This window comes from Arachis stenosperma, chromosome 8 (assembly GCF_014773155.1).
Source record: "Arachis stenosperma cultivar V10309 chromosome 8, arast.V10309.gnm1.PFL2, whole genome shotgun sequence".
NCBI classification, from domain to species: Eukaryota; Viridiplantae; Streptophyta; class Magnoliopsida; order Fabales; family Fabaceae; genus Arachis; species Arachis stenosperma.
In genome coordinates this window covers 39,306,638-39,325,769 of record NC_080384.1, presented here as the reverse complement: position 1 = coordinate 39,325,769, position 19,132 = coordinate 39,306,638, and the positions used below count along the sequence as shown (strand labels likewise).

At 32.2% G+C, this 19,132-nt stretch overlaps 2 protein-coding genes across 2 annotated transcripts; both read left to right on the top strand.

Moving 5' to 3' along the window:
* Nucleotides 1–5,435: 5,435 nt before the first annotated feature.
* Nucleotides 5,436–6,923, top strand: LOC130945970 (uncharacterized). The gene is made up of 4 exons (XM_057874654.1): nt 5,436–5,688; nt 5,836–6,182; nt 6,386–6,556; nt 6,657–6,923. The coding sequence occupies exons 1-4, from the start codon at nt 5,436–5,438 to the stop codon at nt 6,921–6,923; spliced, it is 1,038 nt and encodes a 345-aa protein (XP_057730637.1).
* Nucleotides 6,924–11,249: 4,326 nt separating this feature from the next.
* LOC130943877 (universal stress protein PHOS32-like) lies at nt 11,250–14,327 on the top strand. Its single transcript, XM_057871950.1, has 3 exons — nt 11,250–12,120; nt 13,655–13,698; nt 14,016–14,327. Exons 1-2 carry the CDS (start codon nt 11,370–11,372, stop codon nt 13,660–13,662), a joined length of 759 nt encoding a protein of 252 aa, XP_057727933.1. The 5' UTR covers nt 11,250–11,369; the 3' UTR covers nt 13,663–13,698; nt 14,016–14,327.
* Nucleotides 14,328–19,132: the final 4,805 nt, after the last annotated feature.

Genomic DNA, 19,132 nt, shown 5'->3' with positions numbered 1-19,132 from the left:
TTTTAGAAATCGGACCAAATTAGTTGGTTGAATTGAATTAACTGAAAATCGATCACAAGATTAAATGAGTTTAATTTTAAGTTATGAGCGAATCAGTAAATTGATTAAATGAGTTTAATTTTTAGCAATCAATTAACTTAAAATAATAAAACACAAAAAAATTATTTTTTAAAAATATATATTTTATACATAAATATATTATTTTACGAGAGATATTACATAATCAAATCTTTTTTATAATTAAATTTAATCAAGTTTGTTCAATAGTTTATTGGCACAACAAAAATTCTAAATAAATATGTATATTAACGTCCTAAATAAGATGAAAGTTAAAATATATTGAAATGTTCATTAAAAGTATAATAAGACTTGGTTGTGTACTTGATTATAAAATACTTGTTCGATGAGTAACTGAAGTGCATAATTGTAATGAGAAGATAGAATTATAGGAATAATATTATGATGATGATTTGTGAAAAATGCGATAGATAGGTGAGAGAGTTGGAGGAGAGCTGAGAGAGGTGTGTGTTTACTAAGGTGGGAGTGTGGGACATGTACGAGAAACATGTTTGCTTTTATGTCTGTTCATTTTGTTTTCTAATTGTTTTCCTTTTGGCAGGACCAACACAACTACCAGGTGATGGTGACCCTTAAACATGCCCTTTTTCTTCTCTCTCTGCAATTTAATCAATGCTCTCTATATGTATCAACAACACACCCATCCTTGAATCCCTCCCTCCACGCTCCATATAACACTCACTACCCTAAGGACTAAGCTATATATATGTTGCTTTCATCAATATCTTCTTTGATCCATGTACTTCATCTATCCTTATGGCATAAGATGGGAGAGGGGCAAAAGGGTCATTTTAGGATGGTAGGTAAGGGCAGAAGGGTAAAAGTGGAGTAGCAGAGGAAATCTCAGTTGAGATTGAGATCTAAATAATGATCTGGGGAGGTGAGTGTGGTCCTTCTTTGATTTTATTGTCTTATTGGTATGTATGTGTGAGAGAGGTATCTTTGGCTGTTTTGTATAGAAATAGTTATGCTCCTTCACTAGTTGCATAAAGTTACAACCAACAGTTACTCTAACAACACTATTCTTTTATGGCAATTCTCTCAACAAACAAAACAATTTTCTATTACTTTTTTTTTTTATGATCAGGTTCATCAGGACATGTGCTACGATGTTTTTGGTTGTGTATAATTTTTATGTTTTATTATGAATGGTCCTCCTAAAATAATGTATTAGTTGATTTAGGTCCTAACTCCTCTTCCCCACAACTTAATTGCATTGTCACACTCATTAAACCACCCCTTTTTGCTGCTACAAAACAAGAAGTGAAACCTTCGTCTTGGGCGGTGGATTCCTCCATATTTATGAAACATGAAGTGTGTTATATTTGTATGACATGCATTCATATAAAACAGCTGTTTGTGGGGTCCTGCTTTTCCTCTTCATTCACTCTTATTATTATTATTATTATTATTATTATTATTATTAATCGAACTACTAAAATTAAAAATTCAAAGATTCAATTAAAAATTAATTAAAGTTGAATTACATATAATAAATAACATTTATATATAAAATATACTTTAAAAATTAAACATATTTTTATATTTTATTATTTTAAATTCGTTAACCATTAAAAAAGAAGTGGATTCAAGTTTAGACAAATTCACTAACAACAACAGTTTCAGTTCGAATCTCATTATTATTATTCACTTGTTTATATTGTTAATTGTATAACCATTAACTGATTGTAGATTTTAATTGGTTAATGGTTATACACGAAAAATAATTTGAAACTAGCATGTGAAGATGTATAATTAGGAATGATCGAAATAGAAATATTGGGAATGTTTTGGTGTTGTTTTAATTTGTTATTTTGGCCTCCCCCTATGATCTAAGTAATAATGATGAAGTAGGTATTTGCAGAAGAAGAAAGCATGATTGCATTTTCGAAGGTTAATAATAGGTGTGTCAAGGTGGTCCCCTTCAAAGACAAATAATAATATTATTGTTACATAATAAAGTGTGGTAAAAGTGAAACATAATAACACTCAGGGTAGGTTCACTTTAAGGAGAAAATAGGGTAAAACTTTTTTAATTCAATTTCTTAAGTAGGAATACAAACAAAATTCATCCATAAAATTTTTTCCCCATCTTAAACTCCCAATCCAATCTACTCTAAAAGTAAATCAATTATGAACTATAAGAATACATTGAAAATGAATATAAAAAAGAATAAAACAAGGAAATTAATGAAAGCAGAAAAGCAAATGCATGGATGGGGATCAATTTGTGATCTTCAAGGTTGTTGGGACCAACCTAGCTATTCTTCAAGAAGCGGCGCTAGTATAATCCTGTGCTTGATGTTGTGATTGTGATTGTGGGATGGTGATTGTTACTTATACATGCCCTTTGATTTCATGATATTTGGTCCTGCTTCAACTCTTAGCTTCACCATTATTATCCTTTTACAAAATAAATGAAAATTCTTTGCAACCCTCACACACACGCTTTGCATTTTGGGGTCCCCAATTCACTAAGGTTTGCAAAAGTAGGGCATCATATATATGACTACTTGCATTCATGTTATCACAACTTACGAGTCTTCATTAATTTCACAACGTATGAATGCTAGGCGTGATTACGAGTATTGGGTATTTGATTATTCGTTTAAATTCGAACCGAATTAATTAAATTGGTTCTGAAATCAACAGGTAATTAGGTCCAATTCAAATCAAATTAATAACTCTTTTAGTAATTTGTCTGTGTAACGATTCTAGGGGTACAAAATCCGAATCAATTTGTGAATCAAACCATGTGTTAATTAAATAAAAAAAATAAAAATTTAAAATATATATACTTTTTAATATGTTTAAATTTTAATGTGTTTATTAATGTGTTTGGTGTTTAACATTTTTTAATTATTTCTATTGATTTTACATGTTTATAGTATTTGCATAATTTTTAAGATAAAAAATTTATTTTTTTATTTTTTGTATGAATTTCTGTTTCATCGAGTAGTCGGGTATCCAATTATCCGAACTGAACCAATCCGTTCTTAATCGGTTTGGTTTGGTTTGGTTTGGATACATACACAAAAAATATAAATTCGAACTAAATCGAATTAATTATAATTTAATTGGTTCAATTCTAATTTCACCTCAAATCTGAACAAATTATACCCGTAATCACCCCTAATGAATGCAACAGAAGCTAGCTTTTTTTCGGTATTCTTCAACATGATAGGCCAATGACTAATCTATCATGAATTAGAGCTAAATTTAAAAATTTATTGTTGGCTAATAAATTTTTACATGTACAAAGCGAGATTCGAATCTTTAACACTTACTTAAATAAACCAATAAACGAACTAATAGATCAACCCAAATTAGTTACAATAATAATGAGCTAATGTATGTTCGCTTGCATGTTCAAATTAACTTGTACTATATTCAGGGACGGATCCACTTTTATAGGTGTGGGGGCAAGTGCCCCCACTACAATTTGGAATTTTATTGAATAGTATATAATAATAATATTTATTTTTTTTCACTAAATTATTAAATTTGACCTTACAATAATTTTTTATTCAATTTTTGATACATGATAATTAATTTGAGAATTTCATATTAGATGTCCATTATAATGATCAATTTTTAAATTTAAATAAGATTGGTATTCTTTCTTAGAAATCGACTAAAAAAAATATTATCTATCCATTTGTATTTCTTCTTTTGAAATTAGTTTTAGTTTTTTTTCATAATAACTACACTAATTGAATGAATTTTTTCAACTATGAATTTTATGAAAGAGCTAATTGTATGAAAGTTGAGTTTTAAATGATTATTTAACGACATATAAAAAAAGACATTTTGATTATATTGTCAAGGTTTCAAAATACGAAATATAAAAAATTAAATTTTAAATTATTTGTTATTATTTAAATTACTATTTTAGTATTTTAATTTGTAATTAGATATTTTAAAACTTAATTATATTTTACAATAACAAAATATAATTATAACAATAATTATGCTACGTATATATAAAATAATCACTTGTACAGAATAAATCTTAAAATACAAATTTTGAAATATAAAATACACATTAACGTATTATGCGCACACAAAAAAAATTAACTATCTACCAATTATTTGTATAGAATATATATTTAAATATAATATATATTAAAATATGTAAAATAATATATGTATTTTTATATATAAATATATAACGATTGATTTTATAACTGATTTTTTTATGTACATAAATGTAGCAGGATAATTATTTTTCTTAAAGTATTATTTATTTTATTTTATAATGAGAAATATAAATACAATAAAGTATATAATTGGTGTATAAAATTTTGAGATTATATATGACGTTGAAGCTAAGTTGTTAAGGTCCATGGAATGATGAGAGAACCATATATGCTTCTTTACATGTGCGTGGTTCAACTTTTTCTTGTTACTCAAATATGAAAGCCATCATTGCAAGTCTATTTCTATAGGCAGAGATTCTCATAATTCATGATCAATTATATCTTCTTCCTTATGATTGCCAAAAGCCTCCATCTTTTAAATGATTTACCACTTAGAACCGACCAACATTACGTGCGTATCTTTCAATTCCATATAACTATATCATCATATATATGCCCATTGCAAAACACCATCACATGAAAAAAAATTAAAAAATTAATTTTATAATGACAAATTAACACATTAAAAATTAGTGTCACATATTGAATTTATTCTTATATTTAACACACCAAATGCAAAATAATAATGTAACTTTCTTCTGAAAAACGAACAATATGATAATGTAAAGCCTAATGATATGTTGCCATATAAATTTGTTATAAAACTGACAGAGTGAGAATGCCACAAATACAACTAAACACATATTTGGCCCACATTCCTCAAAGTTTGACACGTGTCACACGATTATCACCTCATCACAACTACTAAAAAACCCCACTCTAATGTAGAGGACCTTGCCTTTCACCACCAATCAAACTTATGCAACTAACACATGTGACGTAATCATAGGGTTATGAAAGGATCACATAATATTAATGCATTGATCTACACCAAAATACCATAATATTAATGACAAAAACTATGGAAATTTAATTTTAGGGTTTACTTATATATTATACTTATTACTAATAAAAGTTTTGTTGTTTAATAAATATCTAAGATATATTTGATAATTTCATAATTTTAAATGAAGGAGAAGAAGACGAAGGAACACACGTATGGCCATGTCATTTCACCATTTAAACACAGTCGAATTCTTTCTACTGAGTATATATATGCAAAAGATCATTTAGACCCATTTCAATTCTCTCTGAAAAGATTCCAACTTTCTGTTTCATTCCTTTTTCTCTTCAACAACCACCATTAAACCTTCACCCATGGCTACTACTACTTCATTTCTGCATCTTATGGTTACTGATAACAACAACAACAACAACCATGAAGATCAACAACCCATGATGGATAATAATCCTGTTCTCAGTGAGGAAACAACAAGAACAAGGAGTTCTAATGAACATGGAGGAAGAATCATCAGATCAGGAAGGAATAAAGGTGCTCGTGTCAAACCAAAGAAACCGCCACAAAGAGGCTTAGGTGTTGAACAGCTTGAAAGGTTAAGAATGCAAGAGTGTTGGAAGAAGATGATGATGATGAACGACTCTTCATCTTCATCTTCTTCTTCACCCTCATCTTCATCTTCTTCTGGGGTTGTTCTTCCAACAACAACTTCCACAACTGCTGACTATTATCATCATCATCACTACCCTAATATGCTAGCTACTTTTGGTGGTAACAATGGTGGTGTTACTATGAAGTATGGTGCTGCTGCAGCACCATCAGCACCAAGAAGCCATGTCCATGCTGGTGGGTTTCAATTCATCCCTCAACAAGTTTTTCATGGAAGTGCTGTTGGTCATTTCATGGGGAATAATAGGAGTGGCTTTAGTGGCGGTTCTTCTTCTTCTTCTTCTTCTTGTTCCTCGTTTGGATCTGTGGCAATGGCGCCAGTTTTTAACCCTTTGCTTGGAACCCCTTTGGTTGAGACCTCGAGATCAGAGCTCACTTCAATACCAAATCTTCACCACCATTCTCACCTTCATCAACCTCTTGATTTTTGCCTTAAGGTACTCTAATTGTTAATAACTCTTCTAACTAACTAATTAATTAATTAATCTCCATTTCAATGTGATTCTCGTTTCATGAATTATTGAATTGAACATCATTGGTATCATATGGCTTATTTAATTGTTCATTGTTTTGTGTTGATTAAATAATCTACTGCCCTAGCTTTTTGTTTATATTTACTTATTGCCATGATTTATCTCAGAAAACAAGGTTCAATAATGAGGAGAATGTGAATGGATCAAATGCAAGGAAGGAGAACCCTTTGATTATATGGAACAATGGTCCTAATTTTGTTGGATATGAAGCCCCAAACCTTGATGATAGGGAAGAAGTCACTGAGATTATTAAGAATGATGAAGCAGCTACTGATGAGGTGGATTAATTAATTAATAATTAAATTTTATGTATAGATGATAGTAGGAATTTGGTTAATAAATGATTGAATAAAGGGGCATGTTTGTGTTTTATTGTAGGGTGTGGAAGTTGTTGCTGTTCACAGGAAGGGAAACTCAGTGTGTGGCAGAGTTTTCATGGAATATGAGTTTTTCCCAGGAAAAGATGGCAGAGGCACTTCTTCCAAGGAGCTGGAATTTCCCACAATTGCTGCTGCTGAAGCTGAAGCTTCCCCTATCACTGTTCCTCCTCCTCCTACTTCTACACCCTATAGAAAACTTCCTCCTCCTTCTTCCAATTCCAACACCAACAACAACATTGATTTGTCTCTCAAGCTTTCTCGCTAGAAAAGAAACCTTCATCATAAAGGGGGTCACTACTTTTTCTTTCTTTTCTTTTTGTCTTTCTTGTTCTTTCTGCTGCATTGTTCTTTGCATTCTCCAACTACAATACTAGTCTTCTTTAATTTTTGAACTTTTATTTGGTAGCCTAATACCTAGCAAAACAGTTCTATATGTATGACCTTGTTAGGAAAATCATCATCATCACTATCTCTATCTCCATATATCCTTCACAAGATTATGTCATTTAATATAGTCTCAGGTATTTTAATTTGTCTCCTCTTTACTTGATTCATGTTATATATTTTTAATTAATTAATGTTGGTTAATTATTGATACTGCATTATAAAGTATCTCATTAATTATAACACAGATAGATTACAAATTTTCATATTTATGTGCATGATAATTACAAGTCTATATTGTTTAAGAGACTAAAACAACATATAGGCACAAAAGAATAACTCTTTATATGGACTCTGAACAAATGAACAGCTTCTATTACATGTATGTATAGATTTTGACTAAATTTTTTTTTATGTGATTCAAAACCCTAGCAACTGCTCCTTATTGTTTAGTCTTTGAACTTTAAAACACTTTGCACAATGTACAGCCACTTGCTTCTCTCTCTATTTTGTTTTACTTTATTATTATTATTATTATTATTATTATTATTATTATTATTAAAGGGTTTCTGTTATAGAGCTAAGTTTGCATCTTTTATGTGCTGAAACACATGGCTGTACATTCTGCTTTGCCCTTTAGGGAGATTGAAGTGTATATATAATGCCTTTTGATAAGACTACTGCTGCTTCTAAACACATGAAAAGGATTCATCACAATACAGGCAAAACAATACTGAACTCCTTAATGTCAAATATTAGTATTTACTTTTTCTATAAACAATTCTTTTTATAATAAAAAAAATAAATGTAAACTCAATATTGTTCCAACATTCTTTTCCATAATTTTTTTATAATATTAAAAGCAAATTTTTTATATTCTCTTACTTCTCATTAATTACTTTTAATACAAAGAATAAAGAATGTACATGAAAATTGTTCAACTATTGCTTCTCCTTAATATATAATTTCATTTAATTTGACTCTAAACACAAAATCTAAAAAAATTAATTCAAATATATAAAAGAGGAGGAATAATAGAAAATATATTTTTTAGCTAATATTAATTAATTTTTTAAAAATTATTTTATTTATTTTAAATTCTAAATCATAAATTACAAATGTTTGATTTTAAATCCTAAACTATAAACATTGTTGTTATACTTTGTGATAAAACAAATTAAAGGGAGCATCCAACAATACTATATACTAAAGAATGAGCATGTTATTATTGGGGGTTAACATTTGAAGAGGGTAGTTTCCTTTTGCCAAAGTAGTAGTAGAATGTAGTACTACATACACTACTACTACACTGTGTGCAGCAGCAGCAGGCTAATTAGGACTGATAACTCTGTGATGAGTATAAATATGTTCAGGCAATAAGGCAGGTGACACTGTCAGTAACAAATGTGTGTGTACATATATATATATAAGCTTGTGGAAATTAAACCTTTTTCTTTTTTGGACTCTGTTAGTTTGTGTGTGTGTTTTATGATATGTGCCTTTATCATCATCATCAGCATCAACATCTTGTCTTTAACCTATGCCCAGCTTTTTCTTTTCCCTTCCATCTAAACGCATATAAATATTAGAAGTTTTTGTAGGGTAGTACTTAATTATTAATTACTATAAAAAAAAGACTGCTTTTTTTTTTTTCATATTGTGATAAAACTATATAATTTAGTTATTAATATTTATTCTATCAATTGATGAGAGGATGTAGCTATTGAGCTATATAAGTGTATATCTGAATACTGAATACTCGTTATTATAACAATGTTGTATAGCATTTACAAAACCTGAGCTAGCTAGCGTTTTATTGAGAATTAATTGGAACTATTTCAAAAATGACTAACTAATGCATGGGCATATATAACATGATATCAGCAAAATATGATGAAATGGAATCAAATGTGAATTTTACTACTTGCAATATTGCATATGCAGCATTTAGATGAGAGAAAATAAAGAAAGGAGAATATAAGCATGGCATGATGTGAGTGTCTCAAAATGCTAGGTAAGGGTATCTATGACCATGAGTTCTCCAAAAGTATACATATATAGCGAAAAAACAAAAAATCAGCCACTAAAAGTTTCATTTTATATTTGTATATAAGTGTTATTTAATTTATTTTTAATATATATTTTTAATAATTAATTTTTATATATATGCAGTAAGGTTATATATATATATATTTCATTTAATAGAGAACCAAAAGTATCTATTTATTAGAAATATACTCATAACTCAAATTTAGAATTACTACTAGTTAAGAAAAAAGAACATGTATCATTCCAACTAACTATATATTGGTGGGAGAATTAATATACTTAGTAGGCATTGAATTCGAGTACATAACATTTGGACTATTAAATGGTCTAATAATAAAACATATTTTTTTAAATTTTTTAATAATTATTAAATAGTTGTTATTTAATTTAAATAGCCGTTGGTTTGCAATGGTCAATAACAAAACATTTTTTTAAAATTTTTAATAATCATTAAATAGTTGTTATTTAATTTAAATAGTCGTTGATTCGCATTGCTAAAATATTTATGAAGATCATGATTAATTAAAGATCTATTTTATTATTGTTTTTGACTTTTTATTTCTAATTATTAATAAACATAAATGAATAATGAAATAATAATTTATAAAATAAAAAATAAATTTAATAATTAAATAATATATAAAATTAAATTATAATTAAAATTAAATAAAAATTATTTAATAATTATTAAAAAATTAAAAAATATATATTTTATTATTGAACCATTTAATGATCCAAATATTCTCACACCATCAAAAATTTGGATTTTCTAAATTTTATCCTATCCCGAATGTAACTCTTATTGCTAGCAACATATTTTTATTTTTATTTGTGGGGCTTTATTTATGTGAAACGGCAATTTTATCTATACACCTATAACTATAATAAGTTCTAACCGGAAATTTTATCCTTATAGATAATATAAAGGGGAAATCATTAGAAACAGTAAAAATTGGACCAATGGTTGAATCAATATATTTTAGCAAAGTATAAAAATAATGATGTTGAAAAATTCACAATAAGAAAACTGAGTTATACTCCGATCATTATCATATATGATCGGCACATAGTTTCCATCAGACAGTTAATGGTTACGAATAAAAAAAATGGAGACTTTAATTTATAGATCACTATAATATTGCTATACTATTTATATTTGACTCTCCTTCGGCTGAGATATATGTTAAATCACCAGAAGATTATAAAGAAGAAATAAAGTGGAATATAGTGATCCAAAAATGCTACATGTACAAAATAAAAGTTACTAAATCAATTATCATGTATTATTTAAATTATTTTTAATATATATTTTATAAAAGTAACCGATTTATTAATAATTAATTTTTAGTGTAAATAAAGCGTGGTGGATAATAATGACGGGTGCAATGTGAATAAAAAATAATAAGCATCGTGTAATATATTCTTAGTAATGGGTATGGAGTATGGACCATCCTTTTTCATGTTCCAAAATTTGGCAAGTACTTTCCCCCTTGCACCCAACCACAACAAACGATTCAGACCCAGAAAACCATCAAATACTTTCTGACTACCTCTCCAATTTGGTCCCCAGTTAATTCTGAACTACCCTAGAAATAGAATCGACCACTTTTTGTTTCATAACTAGACACTTTTCAAATATTTGAATTGTACGAATATACTCAGTTTTTATTATAAAACAGGCACTATAAAAAAAAAGCATTTCTCCAAAAACTTTTACATGATCTCTCGCCCACTGTTTCGAGCCGAAAAGACAATGGGTCAGAGTGAGACAAGTAACATAAAATTGGGCCACCTAATACCTCCACTTTAAACCTTATCCACCGAATTTGTGGGCCTTGCACAAGTGTAGGTCCATTGAACCCGAGCCCACCACACCAACTTTGATAAATCTGCTCTTTGGGGGTTCGAATCCCACCTTGTGCATGCAGCAACTCATTGGCCAGCGACAAACCCTTAAATGGACCGTGGGCAACAACAAAAAAAAACTTATTACATTGTTTTTATTTTTATTCTTGTAATTTTATAAAATTAAAAATATAAAATATTAAAAAATATTTTTAATTTTTAAAAAATATTATAGCAATATTGATAAAAAAAAGAAAAATCTATTATTTTAAATATATTCACATGAAAAAAGCACAAGAATGTGGCAGCAGCATCATCAACTCAAGAATGAAAAGCAAAGCATATTCACTATTTCAGTCTTAAACTCTCACGCATAAGCTAAACTAAGCAAAACTACTCCAGATTCTTTCAGAAGATTAAAGAAACAAAGAAAATGCAGCACAACCAAAATGTCGATATTGACCATCAGCTCCCCGAAATCAAAATCCACCACCCCTCCGCCGCATCCGCCGCATCCACCCCGACGCCCACTGCCGGCGCCCGCCGCAAGATCGGTGTAGCCGTCGACCTCTCCGATGAGAGCGCCTACGCCGTCCGCTGGGCGGTCCACCACTACATCCGCCCTGGAGACGCCGTCGTGCTCCTCCACGTCAGCCCTACCAACGTCCTATTCGGCGCCGATTGGGGCTCCATCGACCTCTCCATCAACACTGATCCTGTCTCCGAGGAGGAGGCCGTCGCTGCCGCTAACCAAGGAAGCGGAGACAATCGCCGGAAGCTTGAGGACGACTTCGACGCGTTCACGGCGTCGAAGGCAGCGGATCTGGCTCGGCCGCTTAGGGAGGCTCAGATTCCTTACAAGATCCACATTGTGAAGGATCATGACATGAAGGAGAGGCTGTGTCTCGAGGTTGAGCGGTTAGGGCTCAGCGCCGTCATCATGGGAAGCAGGGGATTTGGCGCCGTCAGGCGCGGCAGCGATGGCAAGCTTGGCAGCGTCAGTGATTACTGTGTTCATCACTGCGTCTGTCCTGTCGTCGTTGTGCGGTATCCTGACGATAAAGACGCTGAGGTTGCTGGTAACGCTGCTGCTGGAAGCGGTGCTCCTGCTGCGGTTGTGGCGGTTAAGGAAGGCGAGGATGGCGAGGCGGTGATCAAGCCGGTTCCGCATGAACATAAAAAAGGTTTTGAATTTGTTCGTTTGTTTCTTATTTTTTCGAGTTGTTGATTTTGATTTTGCTTTTGCCAATTTTGCAATTGACTGATTTTTCTGATTGAACCTTTTATTTAGTTTATGCTAATGATTTGAAGTGCGCATATTGAGTTTCAGCATGATCTTCAAAGTCATGGTTCGATCATAAGCTCATAACTATGAAGTTGCTTTCAGCTTAGAGCATGTTATTCAGTTATCGTTTATTTGTTTGCAAACTTAAACTATGAACCAAACTAACCCTAAGTTGTGGGTGTTTTTGTTCTTAGATTTGGTTATGGAATTTGTTGCAGTTATAGTAAGGGGCAACTTTTGTTGTTGATTTTGTGAATTGAAGAAATAATTTCCCGTGCTTGAGTATTTAAGTGTTCCCCTTTTCTGTATGTAACATATTGTTCTTCACTGATGTTACGGATTGGGATTGGGATATGGATACATAGTTGGCTTGATAGCTGTGAATCATGAGAGTAATGCTGTGTTATATTTAGGTTTTGGTTTTGGTTTCGATCCTGGTAATTTAGTAGTGGAATGCTCTGAAGCAGGGTTGCCATTGTTGTACCGATTAATATTGTTGATTTTGTGATTAGTTATAAGTTTTCTAATGAGTCCTCTAAGAATTGTTTGTTAAGGTTTCAAAATTGGTAAGTTTAATATATATCGACGGTGTGTCAAAACCAAGGTGTTGATTGTTAGCTCTCTGAGTTATTGATTTTGAATCTGCCTACTACTATCTGTGCAATCTTTCTCTAAAGCATGTGAAGAAAGTAAGAAACTAGTCTTTGTACTTGATCTCCAAAACATACCTACTATGCTTACCCCTGCAAATTTCAAATTATGTGGTGTGGTGCTGCATTGTGCATTCCCGAGGACTTTGGTTAATCCCGAATTAGAGAAAACATGGTTTTATGTAAATATTAATATAGATGTTAGGGGATTTGGACCTAGGGAAAAGGTGCATTTGCATTGCATATTTGCATTCCACATGGTTTGTGATAATTGTAAACATTATGGCCAGGCATCAGCTATTATTGATGAGGACCGTTATGGTGTATAATGCTGTGCTCATTGATGTTTATGTAGCTTCATGGGCTACATTTACATATACATTGTTGGCTAGTTAGATTTGTTGCTGCAATGTTGTACTTGTTGTTCACACATTAGGTGCCACGTGGAGAGTATTTCCGAAGGATTTTCTTAATGAATGTAAATAGTGAACACCCCCCCCCCCCCCTCTCTTAAAAACCGAAAAAAAGGAGAAAAGTTTACTGCATGGATCAATATGCTCTTGTTTCTATTAATTCAACTACTGATCATTGGTGAACACTAGCCATTGTTATATGTAACTGATGCATTACTTCGATGAGTGTTGAGTCATTGAACCGTGTAATGTAAAACATCTGTTATTAGTGAATGTGCTATATATATATATATATATTCCTCTGTTTGTATACATACACTGATTGCGAAATTGAAATTTGTCCTCCTAACTGTTGGTTGCTTTGGAGCAGAGGATTAGCTGGTGCCAAGACATTGCTTGATCCTGTCTCTTGAGGTGTGCACTTAAACTTTTTAAGTTCTTTCTTTTGTTGTTCCTGCTGCGTAATAAAAGAAACGTAGTTTTTTAAGTTATTCACTTATCAGCTTCTGCTCTTCACAGTTCTGTTTGCGCCAGTAATGTGCATGTTCAAAGTATTCCTCTTGCTCATTCAAGCACTTATTATATGTGTTAGACATAAGTCACATAACCATTTTCATTACCCTCCTTACTTCATGTTTCAGCCTCTTCTATTAAATTTCTTTTGAGTCTCATATATCTTGGCCTTTTAAGTCCTGACTATGTTCCCTGTTTTCGCATTTGTTTCATTGCAGAATGTATCACCTGATTCTAGAAGGTTCACAAAACATTTGTGGAGTGCTCTCTTACTTTTCCTGCCACCTTGTGCTTAGAGCATTTCCTGAGAAAAGATTAAGGATTGTTGTGCTTGTTGTGATCTTGGTTCGTTTAGGCTCTTAGAGGTTTTGTTTTCTCTTCCGAAACGGTATATACTTTCTGATGTTGTAGATGTAAAATGTCTCTGCCTTTGGACAGTTTATGGGGTAATTGTTCTCATTCTGTATGTGGGATATCATATTATATCATATAATGAGCACTCCCTATTTAGCTAGATTATATCAACGAATTGCAATGATGGTAAAAATTGCATATGCTTAACTAGTAATAAAATGTGAGATGAAATGTGATATACTGTAAATTTAATGAATTTGTATAAGCATGAGGTAAAAATGTTGATCAAGGAAAATGTATAATTCTGTAAATGTAGTGGTCAGGTTTTTTTCTTTTTAATTTTTTTCCCTGCCAATTATTAATCAGGTTTGTGTGCAATAGTATGCGAATTTCATTTAAAGAAATGGCATGGATACAATCTAATTATTGGAACGCCAAACAGAACAGACTCATGCATGCTAATACAGCGGCACAGATACTCATTATGAATTACAAAGGTCTAGTTTGGAAGAAATTTTATATTGAATTTATGAGTCATTTTCACCCTATAAAACTGGAAATGGAAATTTTAAAAGTTGATCATATGTCCTGCATATCAGGTGATGTAAAATTTTATTATGAAGTTTTGATTTTGAGGAGGAACTACTGAGGGACATTGGCATATGATTTCTCTTTATTGAAAAACATAATTATATATTCACAAATTTATTAATATTAAATTATTATAAAAAAATTGTACGATTAAAATTTAAGACATACAAATATTTATAAAAAAATTTACATTTAAGCAATTCGTGAACAATAGGCAAAAATAATAAATTTTAAAATATTAAGAATTTTAAATTTATAAAAAAAAAGATTGGTTCGAGGAGTAATCAGCCGCCTTATAAAATTCAGCGACTGATTTGAGTTATTTATAATGATGACATACAAGTGACATGCTTACAGCACGTGGCACTAGCATGGCATGTAGATAAATTGTGTTGTTTTAGACGGTGTTTGGTTAGTGTCTTTTAAGACATATAAATACATACACAAAGATACATAGACATAAAGATACACAAATTTTATAATGTATTTAATAATAATGTATCAGATACACATATATAAATTAAATGTCAATTTTATTTTCATTAAAAGGAAGGGAGGAGAGAAAATAAAAAGTGAAAAGAAGATATGAAGATAAAATTAGTAATTTCAAAAATAATTAGGAATAAAAATATCAAATTTTGTGTCTCATGTATTATATTTCCATGTCTCAATTTTAAAAAAGAATATTAGATACATGTATTTTGTGTGTATCTCTATACTACTATATCCATCTAAATATGTGTTTCAGCAAATTTACAATGAACGTTACTGTGTCTAACAATTAGTGTGCATACTTTAACAAACAAACATAGTTATATAGCATTATCTTTTGCATTGACATGTTATGTATCACATGTCATTATCCTATTACATATGATCGAATAATTATCTTGACATGTGACATTAATAGTTAATGTTAATGCGCAAATTTAGAGACCGAATTAAATAAATTAAAATTTTAGAAAGTAATTTGAGAAGGTGATGCAATTTTAGAAGCCATTTCAAAAATTATATGGAAAGACGTAATTGGAGAGAAATTAGATGGGTTAATACTCAAAATCGTCACTGAAAGATCACGTATTTTTTATTTTTATCTTCGAATTATTTTTTTAATCAAATTAGTCCCTGAATGAATATTTTTAAATTACGTTCGTCCTTCCGTTAACCTCGTGATGCTGCTGTTAAAAATCTGCTGACTTGGAACGTGAGCTGGCAGCCCATCCTACCAAACAACGTCATTTTGCACTTTAAGAGTATCCAAGTTGTGAAACACCACCGTTTTGAGAGTAGAGAGTGTAACGTTTTGCACTTTGTCTCCTGAACAAGTCCTCATTTGTTCTTCTTCACTCTCACCGTGACTCTCTGTTTCTTTGACCCATAAACTACCATCACGAAGATGAAGAAGACCACGTCGTCGTCCGCAACCATTAGAGTAGTTGTGGAGCATTGTTTGTGCGTCAGTTCTGGAGCTTGGTGGAAATCTTGAAGGCAACGACACAGCGTTGTTTCTGCGTTCTACATGAGAGGTAAAAATTTTGTATCTTGAAAAAAAAAATTAATAACACTATGTATACCCTTAGTTTTTCCATATGATTGAGTCATGGTGAAGAATCTGTTAGTGCATAGGATTTAGGGTTTCATTCCAAGGGTTTAGTTTATGATCGGTTATATGGGTAACAATGGCAAGATTCTGTTTTTGTGGCTTCGAAAAATAATACTTGTTGTTTGTGTTAATGAAGTAATAGTTATTGGTTTAGTTATTGTGTTAGTGATGAGTTAGTGTTATGCATGTTCTGTGTTAATTTTTGATAGGGTTTGGAGGTATTGATAGTCTTAGATGGCTTGCTACATTAACTTTTTTTTCTTAATATTGTTGTTTGCTATTATGTAGATGGACGGTCCTCTGATTACATTCATATTTCATCATGGTGAAAATTTTAAAAATTATGAGAAAGAAAGTAAAATCTACGAACCAGATAATACAGAAGTCTTGTTGGGGGTTGATGGGATACTCTTGATGTGTTTTTTGTTAAAGGATACTATAAATAACTGGAATATGCTGGGGGAACATGTATTTGTGGAAAGTTCTTTGGCTGTCGCTTGAGGGTGGGCTGATAAAATTAGAAACTGATAAAGATCTACTTAAAATGTGTAAGACTTGTAGAAGAAAATCACAACGTCATGAACATATTCTTTGAACATGGAGTTTCAGAGCCACACGTGGTGGAATGCATGAGTGAGGATGATGAAGTGATTATGCCAAAGAATGCCTCTTTGTTGAAGCTGCCTAGCACACAACCTGTAATGCAAGCTACTAAAAATACATCCCAGCCTACAAAAAGCCACTCACAACCATCGAAGACTAACCCCCTTCATTCCCCTTCCAAAAATATCGCCAAAGCCAGTCCTACCTTTGCTGGACCCAATCCTCATCCCAAGAAAATAGACTATGTACAGCCTAATACAAGGTCCTCCCAGCCCACAAAGAAGCCCATTGACAAGCCCAATTCTCAGCCCACCAAAAAGTGCAGTTCTCAGCCCATACAAAAGCCCAAATCTCAGCTCAAGTTCCAACAAAAAGTTTTTCCCAACCTACCAAACCTTGCATTGATCCTTTGAAACCTGCTATTAAACCAAGAAGTGGCCATCAACCTCCAAAGAAGTCACATGCTCAAAATAAGAACAAAGAACCTCTGCAATTCACAAGGCCTGGTCGAGCTGTTAAGCCACCCCCAATTCAAAATAATAGTGACTCTCATGACTCATATGAGAGTACTGAGGACCACTAAAATCTTAGAAGATCTCAGTGACACTGACATTGGCAGTGATGACTTCAATAGTAGAGGACCAAGAAAAACTGATTTCAGAGAGAAGCATAGACCAGCTTCTTCTAGAGGGGCTAAAAAGGTTATTGACACCGATGACTCTAGTTATGAAGATATTGAAGAGGATGAGCCATCTGATTCTGGTAAGTCATGATTGGTCTTTCTTATGTTACTCGTTATTTTATATCACACATGTTGATTGGAATACTAAACTTTATTGTACTTGGATTGACAGACTCGGAAGAGAAAACTGAAATTGAAGGTGAATCTGACTATGACTCCTAGCACTCGGCAGATATGGATAAGGTGTTAGACTCTGATGAAGAAGAAGCTACTTTGTATCCACCATACAATAAAAAGGTAAAGTTCGAAAACTTCAAACTTAAGGTAAGCATGATTTTTAAGTCGAAGCACCACTTTATGAATGCAACTAGGGATTACACCATACAATGGGGGGTATAAATATCATTTTTACTAAAAATGAAAACATCAGAGTCAGGGCTGTATGCAAAATAAAGGAATGTTCTTGGGTTGTGTATTGTGCATGTAATAAGCAAAATGGGATTTGGCAGATTAAGACATTAGTTGAACACACATGTGCTAGGAAAAGAAAGAACAGGGCTGCAACACAGGAGTAGACCTTAGGTAAGTTGGTTCCTAAGCTTAGGAAGCACGCAACTACGAAGCATAGAGAGGTTTATGACTAGTTTGTGAGAAAGTGCAACATTAAGCTAAACAGTACCTGTATTACTAGGGCCTTAAAGTCAGCAAAGAAAGTAGTGGGAGGAGATGAAGTTGCACAATATGCACTTATCTGGGATTATGCTAACCAACTGTGGACCACCAACCCAGGTTCAACAGTCCAAGTTGGTGTCATTCCCATGTCTGAAAGTCCTCCACAGTTTCAAAGGTTTTATGTATGTCTCGATACGTGTAAGAAAGGATTCAAGGCCGGGTGTCGATCGTTGATTGGCTTGGACGGAGTCTTTCTGAAGACCTTGCATGGAGGACAGTTGCTGACTGCTTGTGGCCAAGATGCCAACAATCACGTGTTCGTGATTGCTTATGTAATTGTGGATGTCAAAAACAGAGACAACTGGCAATGATTTCTTGAACTGCTACACAACAACTTTGGTGACTACAAGAAAAATGGATGGGCCTTTATCTCAGATATGTAAAAGGTAAAGACCAATTTGATCCATGAAAAGATTTTAAAGGACCAATTTGATATACTGAAATATCTTGCAAGGACATATTTGATTTAATGAAATATCTTTTGAGGACTATTTTAATGCAACATCTTTTCGCTGCAATTTGTTTTTCCAGGGATTAGTCCAGCCATACAGGAAGTAATGCTAAGAGTTCACCATCAATTTTACGTGTGGCATCTCTAGAGGAATTTCTCAAAGCAATGGGGGAGTATACAACTGAAGGAGTTTGGTGTGAAAATGTGCTAGATTAAAGACTGTAAGTGACTTTGATAGGAACATAAAGAGAGTCAATGTGATAAACGAAAGGACATGGGCTTATTTGGATAAGTGGTCAAAGGAAGCATGGACTAAAGC